Source organism: Rhincodon typus, chromosome 31, assembly GCF_021869965.1.
Source record: "Rhincodon typus isolate 14 chromosome 31, sRhiTyp1.1, whole genome shotgun sequence".
Lineage (NCBI taxonomy): Eukaryota > Metazoa > Chordata > Chondrichthyes > Orectolobiformes > Rhincodontidae > Rhincodon > Rhincodon typus.
In genome coordinates, this window is record NC_063362.1 from 7,932,890 (window position 1) to 7,945,420 (window position 12,531).

Here is a 12,531-nt window from a genome sequence, read left to right on the forward strand (position 1 = left end):
AAACACGTTGAATCTAAACTGAATGCTACATATGAGATAACAAGGTGTAGAGCTGGATGAACACAGCAGGCCAAGCAGCATCAGAGGAGCAGGAAGGCTGACGTTTCGGGCCTAGACCCTCCTTCAGAAAGAAGGGTCTTCTGAAGAAGGGTCTAGGCCCGAAACGTCAGCCTTCCTGCTCCTCTGATGCTGCTTGGCCTGCTGGGTTCGTCCAGCTCTACGCCTTGTTATCTCAGATTCTCCAGTATCTGCAGTTCCTGCTATCTCTGAATGCTACATATGAACAGCATTTGTTTAACATTAGAGCATGTGGTGAAAAAGTGTTAGATACATGACTGAATTAACAGCTCACAGAATCCTGCAAAGTCAGGGACCTGAAAGATGATCTCATTAGGGATAGAGTTATCAAAAGAACAAGATATCCTACTCTCGCACCACAAATGCTAACATACTCTGACTCTCAATGTTAAAAATAACACATAGGAGCTTGTAAGTCAGCGGTTACAGATCATATGCTGGAGAACAGGCGAGCTGGTTGAAAAGCAGCCCAGACTTTTCAAGCACACATAATCTGGAGGAAAGCAATAAGCATCCAGAGAAAGGCCAGCGGAAAGATAAAGTCATCCTGCAAATATGACAGAGATGGTCAGATCAAACAAGCGAAACATGTCTACTGTGGGGTAAACAGCATTTTAACTGCAAGAAACAAAACCACTTTGGACACAAGTGTTTCTTGAGGAAGAAAACAAGAAGGCGATAAAGACCATGGTGACTATTGCCACAAGAGATGTGAGACACGAAGAAGAAATCGAGCTACAATTCAAATAATTCAACCTACGCCTGATGGCAGGTTGGCAATGTCAAGCCTAAAGCAGAAAATTTGCTTACAACCATCACAATGAACAGAGCAACACAAGATTATCAAACAAATATGAAATACCAGATAGACACGGGGGCTTCCAGTAACACTATGAATCTCACAGGCCCCGGTACCCCTTCACTGGATGGCAATGCCAAAAGGCAACCCTTAAAGTGTAATGTTGAGTTTCTGTAACAGATCGATGCTCAGTCCAAGGGGACAATGTAGTCAGAGAACCCAGTGACAAGACTGTGGACCAGACATGAGACACAATGCTAAAGTCACATTCCTCAGCAGAAACAAGTCAAATGTTTGGACAAATACCACTAAAGATTTCAGATAGGCCCACCCACATTGATGCAATGGTCAAGAAGGCAGAACAACACCTCTACTTCCTCAGGAGGCTCAGGAAGTTTGGCATGTCCACAAGAACTCTTACCGATTTTTGTAGATGCACCATAGAAAGCATCTAATCCAGATGCATCACAGCTTGGTATGGCAACTGCTCTGCCCAGGACCATAAGAAATTACAGAGAGTTGTGATCACAGTCCAGTCCATCACACAAACCAGCCTCCCATCCATTGACTCCATCTATATCTTTCGCTGCCTGGGGAGGCAGCCAAGATCAAAGACCCCTCCCACCCCATTTATAATCTCTTCCATCAGGCAGAAGATACAAAACACATGTGCCTACGGGTTCAAGAACAGCTTTTTCCCTGCTGTTATTAGACTTCTGAATGCACCTCTCAAATTTTAAATTTAACGTTGGTCTCACTCTTAGTCCACAAAAAAAAACCAAAAGAACTGTGGATGCTGTAAATCAGGAACAAAAACAGAAGTTGCTGGAAAAGCTCAGCAGGTCTGGCAACATCTGTGAAGAAAAATCAGAGTTACATTTCGGGCCCAGTGACCCTTCCTCAGAACTGATGGTATCGAGGAAAATGTTGGTTTTTATGCAGCAGATGCAGGGGGAGGGGGTAAGGTGTAAACAATAGATGGGGTTAGAGTCCAAAGAGAAGAACAGTTGGACAGACAAAAAAAAACAGTTGATAACGATCTGACTAGGAGAGTGAATAGCCATTAATAGGGACTGTTAGTGACTAACAACAGGGGGTGTGTAATGGCAGGTTATGTGGTAACAAGACCTGGTGTGTGGGGTGGGGGCTGGGGCATGGGAGAGTTTAGGCCCTAAAATTATTGAACTCAATATTGAGTCCGGGGGGCTGCAAGGTCCCCAAGTGGAAAATGAGGTGTTGTTCCTCCAGCTTGCACGGAGCTTCACTGGCATTGGATACACTGTTAGTGCTTCAAGTTAACAAAGCACTGAGATTGGATGGGATGCCAACGATACTAAAGGAAGTGAGTGTGGAAATTAGAGGCAGAGACAACAACTGTTCAATCTTCCCTCGATTCAGAGGAGGCCAGAGAACTGGAGAATTGCAAACACTGTCCTTGTTCAAAAAAAATGGTTGTACAGATGGACCATCAATTACAGGCCAGTCAGTTTAACTTTGGTAGTGGAAAACTTAAAAAAAAATACAATTATTCAGGATAATATTAGTAACTGTATGGAAAAATGTTGGTATATTCGAAAGAGTCAGTGTGGATTTGAGGGAAAATTGCATCCAACTAACGGGTTTTTTTTTGAAGAGGTAACAGAGAGGACGGGTGACGACAAGGCTGTTGCCATAGTGTACACAGATTTTCAGAAGGTTTACAATAGACTTATAGAGTCATACTGCACAGAAATAGGCCCTTTGGTCCAAATCGTCCATGCTGAACAGATATCCTAAATTAATCTAGTCCCATTTGTCAGCATTTGGCCCCTATCCCTCTAAACCCTTCCTATTCATGTACCCATCCAGATGCCTTTTAAATATTGTAATTGTACCAGCCTCCACCCCTCCCTCTGGCAGCTCATTCCATACACACATCACCCTCTGTGAATAGGTTGCCTCTTAGATCCCTTTTAAATCTTTCCCCTCTCACTTAAACCTATGCCCTCTAGTTTTGGTCTCCCCTATCCTGGGGAAAAGACATTGGCTATTCACCCTATCCATGCCCCTCATGATTTTATAAATCTTCCTTCTGGAAATATTCACAAATTAGTAAGAAACATTACAGATAGTGGAATAAACAGGACAGTAGCAATACTGATACAAAATTGGCTGAGCAACAGGAAACAGGTTAATGGTTAATGAATTTTTTTGGGGCTGAAATACTTGTAGTGGAATTTCCCCAGGGGTCAATCTTGGGACCCTTGCTTTTCCAGGTATATATCAATGATCTAGATATTAGTGCGCAGGGAACAATTCCAAAGTTGTGGATAACACAAAATTCTGGAGAATTGTAAACTGTGAGATGACAGTGTAGAACTTCAAAAGGACATTGACACATTGGTAAAGCGGGAGGATAGGTGGCAGATTAAGTTAGGAGTTGGGACATCATGTTGAGGTTGTATGGGATGTTGGTCAAGCATCTTCTGGAATACTGTGTGCAGTTCTGATTGTCCTGTCACAGGAAAGATATTAAACTGGAGTGGGTTCAGAAAAGATTTACCAGAATGTTACTGGGAATGGAGGGTTTGAGATAAGGAAGAGGCTGGATCGACTGGGCCTTTTTTTCACTGGAGTAGGATGTTGAGTGATGACCTTACAGAGGTTGAAAAAAATCATGAGGGACACAGATAGGGTGAATGGCAGGTGTCTTTTCCCTGGAATTAGGGATTTCAAGACTAGGTGACATATTTTTAAGGTGAGAGGAGAAAGATTTTTAAAAATACAAGGGACAATGCTTTTCACACAGAATGGTTTGCACGTGGAATGAACTTCCAGAGAAGTAGTGGATGTGGGTATAGTTATAACATTTAAAAGACATTTGGATAAGTGTATGAATAAGAAACGTTTGGAAGGATATGGGCCAAGCGCAGGCAGGTGGGACTAGTTTAGTTTGGGATTATGGTCAGCATGGACTGGTTGGACCGAAGGGTCCATTTCCACGCTGTATGACTCTGCGACTCTAAGTGCGAGGTGACACACTTTAGCACAAGGCATGTGGAGAGATGGTGTAAAATAAAGTGCACTATTCCAAGGGTGTACAGCAGCAGAGGAATCTGGGTGTATTTGTAAATCAAAGGTGGCAGGACAAGAGCTGTTAATACAGCATTTAGTATTCTGGGATTCAGGGCAGAGGGTATAATGGCACAACTGAAGTTTTCCCCCACTTTCATCAGTGCTACAAGTACATGAATGGAAAAGTGGAGCAGGGCCAGTTTGCTTAGAATAAGCTGCGACTCTCTGAATCCAATCCACTTTGATGCTTCACTAATATTTTCACTATTAGACAACGATTACAGTATCTGGTGTTTTTCCTAGAAGTGCAGCACGATGCACATCCGAACTCGGTCTCTAAAACAGAATGAGTAGATTAGACCTTCGACGCGTGTGATTTCAGAACATTGCCAGAAGCCAAATGCTGTTGGAACAGTTCGGAAATAATTGATGGTCTCAAAGCTGTGGCATTACTTATTGCATACATTAGTCACTTTAAAAATAAGGCAGGCCAGGCACACTGAAGCAGATTTATGAGAATGTTAAGTTCTATGGTACATATGGGGCTAGATTCCCAGCACAATCCAATTTTAAAGGAGAACAGGAGTGGGAGAAATATACATATGGGATATACATGTACAGTAAGCAACTCAGGGCAAAATTACAATTGAAAAAGCAGCCAATACAAAATAAACAAGCTCACGACACAGCATCCCCTTGGGGTTTTTATTAGAACTAGATGCTAATGTCACTGGTAAGGACAGCACTATTGTCCTTAAAGGACAGAATGTTCCTTCCATTATTTTAATTAAGGGCCAAACTTCATTTTAAGCTTCTAACACCTCTTTTAAAATAGCAGAGAGTTACTTGATAAAAGAAAATACATTGAAGTGACTAATTGTTTGTGTTCTGTCCCATAGAATCATAGAACTATACAGTACAGAAGAGCCCTTTTGGCCCATCAAGTCTGTACTGCCAAAAATATACCACTACAGATCATTTCCTGTATCAGACCCATTGCCTTCAGTGTTATATCACATTGAGCACTCATCCAAGTACTTTTTAAAGGTTATGAGGTTTCCTGCCTCAACTACCCTCCCTGGCAGTGCATTCCAGACCCCCCCATCACCCTCTGGGCAAAAAGGCTTTACCTCCAATACCTTGTAAACCCTCCTGCCTTTCAATTTAAAATCATGCCCCCTTGTTATCAACCCAAAGAAATGGGAACAGCTGCTTTCTGTCTGCCCTGTCCATAACCCTCAATCTTACACACCTACATCAGATCCCCCCTCAACCTTCTCTTCTCCAAAGAAAACAACCTGAGCTTATCCAGCCTCTCTTCATTGCTGAAATGCTCTGTCTCTGGCAACATTCTATTGAAGAGTCACCGGACTTGAAAGGCTAACTCTGCTTTCTTCCCAAAATTGCTGCCGTATCTGCTGACATTCTCCAGCAATTGCTGTTTGTGTGTCAGATCTCCAGCATCCATGGTTCTTTGTTTTAACAACATTCTGGTGAATCTCCTCTGCATCCTCTCTAGTGTAACCATATCTGTCCTATAGTGTGGTGACCAGAACTGCACACAGTACTCTGGTTGTGGCCTATCCAAAGTTCTGTACAGTTCCAGCATGACCTCTCAGTTATTACATCTTTAAGAAACATGCTCATGATAGTAACATTGTATGGTACCATGTGACCTCAGGGGATAGGGATCTCACACTCCATCTTAAAATCAGGCCACTTGAAACATGACATGATACTTTTTAACTGAATAGTCTAATACTAGCCCAAACAGTGTTTGTGTATCAAGCGTTTGTCTATAAATAATAAGGTGTAATAAACCGTTCTGTTTGTTTCTTCAATATTGTGTGATCCACATCTATTTCTTCCGATTCAAGGGATAACATAAGCATTGCTGCATCGGGTAAAGATATCATCTGGAGGCAAAACACACATCATCTGGAGAAAGGCCGCTGTAGTCCGCACTTACCACTGCAATAAAAATGGATGGGTATTTGCATTCCCAATCCAGCCGTACCCATCATTTTAGCTTTCAAGCCCCTGCACACATTCATCGGTTCAGTCAATAAAGCTCTAAATTAATTTAGAACTCCAAAATCATTTGCAAGCAATTAATAAAGCTATGCTCATTTGCAGAAAACCCTTAATCTAACATCCACTCGCTCAGATTTTCAGTGTAAATATTTGCTCAGTTAATGGGATACATTATTCTGATTCTCAATATTTTAACTGCAGTTGACAGACTCACCCAAACTGTCTTCAACTTTGTATTTGCCGGGTTCCCCACCAGCATCTCCTCCTTTCGTGGTGGAAACAGCAGCTTTAAACGCCATCACGATGTCATGCAACAGCCTGAAGGTCAACTTGTCCTGCAAATTGGAGAGATTCAGGGCATCTTCAAAACATAGAAATGCACAAGACCCCAGTATCGGTGGTTATACGGCAGCTAAGGATGTAAAACGATCACAAACCAGAAATGCTGGAGAAACTCAGCACGTCTGGCAGCATCTGGGGAGAGAAAGCAGAGTTAACGTTCCAGGTCAAAAACTGCAGAAGGGTCACTGGACTCGAAACGTTAACTCTGTTTCTCTCTCCACGGATGATGCCAGACCTGCTGAGTTTCTCCAGCAACTTCGGTTTCATAGAACACAGAACAGCACAGTACAGGCCCTTCGGCCCATGATGCTATACCGACCTATTATCCTACTAAGATCAAATTTCTGTTTCAGATTTTCAGCTTCCACAGTTTTTGATTCTTATGTAAAATGACCATTTCACTTGACATCAACAGGTAAAGCTACAGTTTTGGGCGACGCGTGTATCCAATCCTAGTTTGGTGTTACAGGCAGAGATAAACACATGCCAACAAGAGCCTGAGCTACTGATGTCCCTTTCATGGCCTTGAGAAGATGCAACAAACAAACCTTCAATTAAAGCTTAATTTTTCCATGGCAAACTTTAAAAGCACTTTAAAATATTATTCATTCACTGGATGAGGGCATTGCTGGCTAGGTCAGCATGTAATTGCCAGAAGGCAGCTAAGAGTCAACCACATTGCTTCCTCAATTAAAAAAGCTCCTCCAATTCGTCAATACCCCATTTTTTTTTTAATATTCATAGGATGAGGGCAATGCTGCCTAGGCATTAATTACCCAGAGGGCAGTTAGGAGTCAACCACATTGCTGTGGGTCTGGAGTCACATGTAGGCCAGACCAGGTAAGGATGGCAGTTTCCTTCCCTAAAGGACATCAGTGAACCAGATGGGTCTTTCCAACAATTGGCAATGGTTTCATGGTCATCATTCGACTCTTAATCCCAGGTTTTTATTGAAATCACATTCCACTATCTGCCGTGTTGGGATTTGAACCCGAGCCCCCAGACCATTACTTGGGCCTCTGGATTATCGGTTCAGCAATAATACCATTAGGCCAGTGCCTCCCTAGGCTGCAGTATATTGTAGAAAGGTTCCAGGTTCCATTTCTGGTCTGCCATGCGTTAACAGATCTCACTCAGTTAACAGCAGGAAAGCTGTATCTTCCCTCAATAACCCATCCCACAGCGCGAGGACGGGAGTTAAAAGGGCAGACAACTGTGGGCTTTTCAATCCTGACAGCTATGCAGTGACTCCTTTGGGAAAGGTATTTGGAAAGTTCCAATCACCAAAGAAGAAGCGAAGCTCAGCTGCATGACTATTTACAAAAGCGAAGACCAATAAATCAAACCCACTCAACTTATATCTAAAGAGGTGTCTCTTTGCTGAGATACACCCAGCCTCCATAAAAGTGCACCTCATGTCAAAGTCCAGAAGTAATTAGTGAGGAAAAAATATAAAAGGAATCAAACTCGGATCCACATGGGTCTAGTTCAGGTCACATTTTGCTATTTACAGTTAATTCTGTGTTAACAGTGGCGCTTCAAGAACGCTTTGTTCTTCTATTTGAAACACTCAGTCAGTTTGGAACAATGTTATTTATATAAAAAAAAAGTTTGCAATCCAGTTATGGCACTTTGTTTCAGATTCCAAACCATTTACAACTCAACTAAACATCCGCAGGGGCTGGATGAGACAATGCACTGACAAACTTTATTTTTCTTCAGTTACTGCGCTCCGTGTCAGGCTATCTTCAGCTGACATGCTACTGATCAGAAGTGATGTTACAGACTATGGAGTGCCCACCTCACAGGCAAAAATCGACAGCTACAGGTAAATCAGTGTAGGAACAAATTACTGTAGATGCCAGAATCTGAACTGAAAACAACAAATGCTGGAGATCACAGCAGGTCAGACAGCATCTGTGGAGAGACAGCAAGCTCACGTTTCGAGTCTACATGACTCTTCATCAGAGATTCAGCTTCGGCTCAGATGAAGAGTCATCTACACTCGAAACATTCGCTTGCTCTCTCTCCACAGATGCTGTCTGACCCGCTGTGATCTCCAGTATGTTGTTGTTTTCGGAGATGAATCAACCTTATTGCCTCGACAAGGTGATGGCAATATTTCCACAAAATACAGACTCTCCTTTCCACGAGGCATCTTGCTCTTACTGGGAGGTGGGGTACAGGTTTTAGTGGCGATAGCACCGACTGGCTCTTCAACTTTGTACTAGGCTTGCATAAAATGTTCAATGCTTGTTACAAACTTTCCAATCCAGTACTAAATCGCATTAGGGGGAAATCACAGAATCCCTACAGAATCAGGCCATTTGGCACATCGAGTCCACACCGACCCTCCAAAGAGCATCTCACCCAGACCCAAACTCCTACCCTATCCCTGTAACCCTGCATTTCCCATGGCTAACCCACCTCACCTGCACATCCCTGGACACTATGGACAATTTACCATGGCCAATCCACCCTAACCTGCACATCTTTTGTTAAGAATTACGAACACCAGAACTCTCACTGCCTTTTCCCCTCTGCTCCAACTGGTTTATAGCTTGCTCGCGGTACACAATGGTGGACATTAGATACAATTAGCAGTGAGAAACATTATTGGTAAAACGCACTTCGACCACAATCAGTGTAAGGTAAACTCTAATGTGTGTGTGAAAATATTCCAGGATTTTATTTCACACAGTGCCAAGAATAGCTGCTCACCCTTAACCACATCACACTCACAGAATCCCAACAGTGTGGATGCAGGCCATTCGGGTCATTGAGTCCACACCGGCCCTCCGAAGAGCAGCTTTGCCAGACCCAACCTGCTACCCTGTCCCTGTAACTCTGCATTTCCCATGGCTAACCCGCCTAGCCTGCACATCCCTGGATACTATGGGGAAATTTAGCATGGCTAATCCACCCTAACCTGCACATCTTTGGACTGTGGGAGGAAACTGAAGAACATGGAGGAAACCCAAATAGACACGGAGAGAATGTGCAAACTCTGCACACACTGACAGTCGCCAGAGGGTGGAATTGAACCTGGGTCCCTGGCACTGTGAGGCAGCAGTGCTAACCACTGAGCCATCCCATCTGTGGAAGACTGCAGTGTTTGTAATGTTAATGGTCTGGTTAGCTAGACAAAACGATCCAGAGATGCAAAGCTGAAATGTCACAATGACAGCCAGGGAATTTCACTTTGGGATTTTAGTTAAAGGGTCAGGTTGGAGAAGCTAGGGCTGTTTAAACTGTAGCAAAGGAGCTTGATGACAGAAACCAAACAAAAAAGTCTCCCAGAAACTCAGCTTTGGAGAAAGAAACAAAAAAGATAGCTAATGTTGAGTTCAATACAACCCATCTTCAGAACTTCAAAATTCTGTTCCAAAGAAGAGTGGTACTAGAGACTTAAAATATCTCTCCACAGATGATGCCAGACCTGCCGAGATTCTCCAGTATTTTCTGTTTTTATTTCAGATTTTCAGCACCCACAGTATTTCAATTTTATTGAAGTTTGAGGGGAGGTTTGATTAAGGTGTATAAAATTAAGAACAATTTAGATACTTTTCATTTGTACACACAGTCACATGCCAGTGAAGAAGTCAAACAGTATGTTGGCCTTCATAGTGACAGGCTTTGAGCACAGGAGCAGGGATGTCTTGGTGCAACTGTACAGCGATCTTAGTGAGACCACACCTGGAGTACTGTGTGCAGTTGTGCTCTCCTTATTGGAGGATGGATGTTCTGGCCATTGAGGGAGTGCAACAAAGGTTTAGCAGGCTGATTCCTGGGTTGGCAAGGTGGACACATGGAGAGACTCATCAGTTAGAACTATATCCACCGCAGTTTAGAATGAGAAGTGGGGGGTATTATCTCACACAAACCTACAAAATTCTAACAGGACTAGACGAGGTAAATGTAGGAAGGATGTTCCTGACGACTGGGGAGTCCAGAACCAGGGGGTTCACAGGCCCATTGGTGGACCATTTAGGACTAAGATGAGAAGAAATTTCTTCGCCCAGAGTGTCATGAGCCTTTGGAATTCACTGCTGCAGGAAGCAGTTGAGGCCAAAATATTGATTGCTTTTAAGAATAAGTTAGATATGGTTTATAATACTAAATGCATCAAAAGGTATGGGGAAGAGTGCAGGAATATGGGACTGCGTTGGATGATCAGTCATGATCATAGTGAATGGTGGAGCACGGTCAAAACAGCCGAATGGCCTACTCCTGCTCCTATTTTCTATACTTCTGTACGATAGACAAAAAAGTTCTTTCTTTCCATTAGCTGACAGCACAGGTTTAAACTGGACACAGTTGTAAGGCTTTAGGCAAAAGATGCACGGCTGAGGGAATGCAATAACATTTGAATACGGCAACACACACATACACACGCACACACACCCCGTGCTGGGGATGGCAGGAGCAGAAACGAGCAATGATTTGGAAAAAGACATTTGTTGGTTACAGGAGGGAACTAAGCATACAATCCCATAACAGGGGAAATGAGACTAATTGGGTTACTCTATAGAGAGCAGGAACAAACTCCTGGTGCCACACTAACTCAATGACAGCCACTGCAGAGAGATGAGGCATCAGCAGATTATATAATAATGCCACCATCACATGGTTTTTCAGGAAAACTAAGGGAAGAGAAACTCTGGGAGAGGTTCAATTCTAGCCTCAGGCAACTGTCTGTGTGGAGTTTGCACATTCTCCCCGTGTCTGCGTGGGTTTCCTCCGGATGCTCCGGTTTTCTCCCACAGTCCAAAGATGTGCAGGTTAGGGTGGATTGGCCGTGCTAAATTGCCCATAGTGTTCAGGGATGTTTAGGTTATATGGGTTAGGCATGGGAAATGCAGGGGTAGGGGAATGGGTCTGGGTGGGATGCTTTTCGGAGGGGCGGTGTGGACTTGTTGGGCCAAATGGCCTGTTTCCACACTGTAGGGACTCTATCACTGAGGTGTCACTAGAATGTGTGTGTCTACAACGCAGTAAAAATGAAAAGTTTCAATGGAAAGCAAATAGGAACAAATATCAGTATTTGGAGGACTCATTGCAGTTAGACCTGTACATATGATGAAACATACACCACGTGGACTTCAGTCATTCACAATTACCTAAGGGTAATTGGGAGCATGGAATAAATGCTGGCCCGGCCAGCGACACTGACCATCCAAGAACAAATAACTAACAGAGCAGTTCCCAAATGAGTCAGCAAGGTCGGAAGTGTAAATAACTGATAGAACCAACTCCCCAGTTAAAACTTGGTATTATAGCCAGCGATCAGATTAAATGAAGAGTGACTCAATCTTCTGCAGGAACTATGGAGCTCAATTTTATTAGGCACTTAAGTCAGGATATTTTACAGTACAATTTGAAGCTGAACACCACATCAAACAGACTTGTCCCCAAGGCCACATTCCAATAGGATTTACATTTATCAAGTAGCTTCCTGGCAATAATAATGTACATTCGCACACAACATTATTCAGCACTCAAAATACTCTCAAAACCAGTTGTTTTTAAGCCGTAAAATTCATAGCAGATATTGGATTACATCTAATTCATGCAGAAAATAAACAGCAAGAAACAACTCCACATAAAGTGCATTTGCCAGCAACAAAACCTCAATTTTGTTTTAAAGAAAAAAATGTAGTACATGCTCATAAGTTTAAGATGGACTGACCTCCGCTGCAGCTTTCCAATTCTCTACCATACGGGCAGTCACTGTTATTAAGTCCCCTGCTTTGCTCCGTTTTGTCGGCTGCTCTTCATCATCATCATCATCATCGCTGGCCAACTTTTATGTTGAAAAAAAAAAGCGAGAAAACACAAACAATTTCATTTTTTTTAAATTAAGACTTTTCACATTCCTTCCTATTTGTCAAAGACTTTAACAGTGCAGTGCTCCCTTCCTCAGTAGGTTTTAAGATCTTAAAAGGGACTGGAATTTGCACCTTCTCCCTATGTCTGCATGGGTTTCCTCCGGGTGCTCCGGTTTCCTCCCACTTGTGCAGGTTAGGGTGGATCGGCCGTGCTAAATTGCCCATAGTGTCCAAGGATGTGCAGGCTAGATGGATTAGACATGGGAAATGTAGGGTTACAGGGAAAGGGTAGGGGATTGGGTCTGGGTGGGATGCTTTTCGGAGGGTTGGTGTGGACTCGATGGGCCGAACGGCCTGCTTCCATGCTGCAGGAATTATATAAAAATCGATTTACAA

The 12,531-nt window shown here is 43.1% G+C and overlaps 1 protein-coding gene across 1 annotated transcript in view; it reads right to left on the bottom strand.

The window, feature by feature from the left end:
• noc2l (NOC2-like nucleolar associated transcriptional repressor) overlaps positions 1 to 12,531 on the bottom strand; it is a 205,333-nt gene that overhangs the window by 177,231 nt on the left and 15,571 nt on the right. The window contains exons 4-5 of the mRNA XM_048615064.1: positions 11,997 to 12,110; positions 6,180 to 6,300 (exon numbers count right to left, since the gene is read on the bottom strand). Coding sequence (XP_048471021.1) covers positions 6,180 to 6,300; positions 11,997 to 12,110 — 235 coding nt within the window. The remainder of the gene's footprint in view (positions 1 to 6,179; positions 6,301 to 11,996; positions 12,111 to 12,531) is intronic.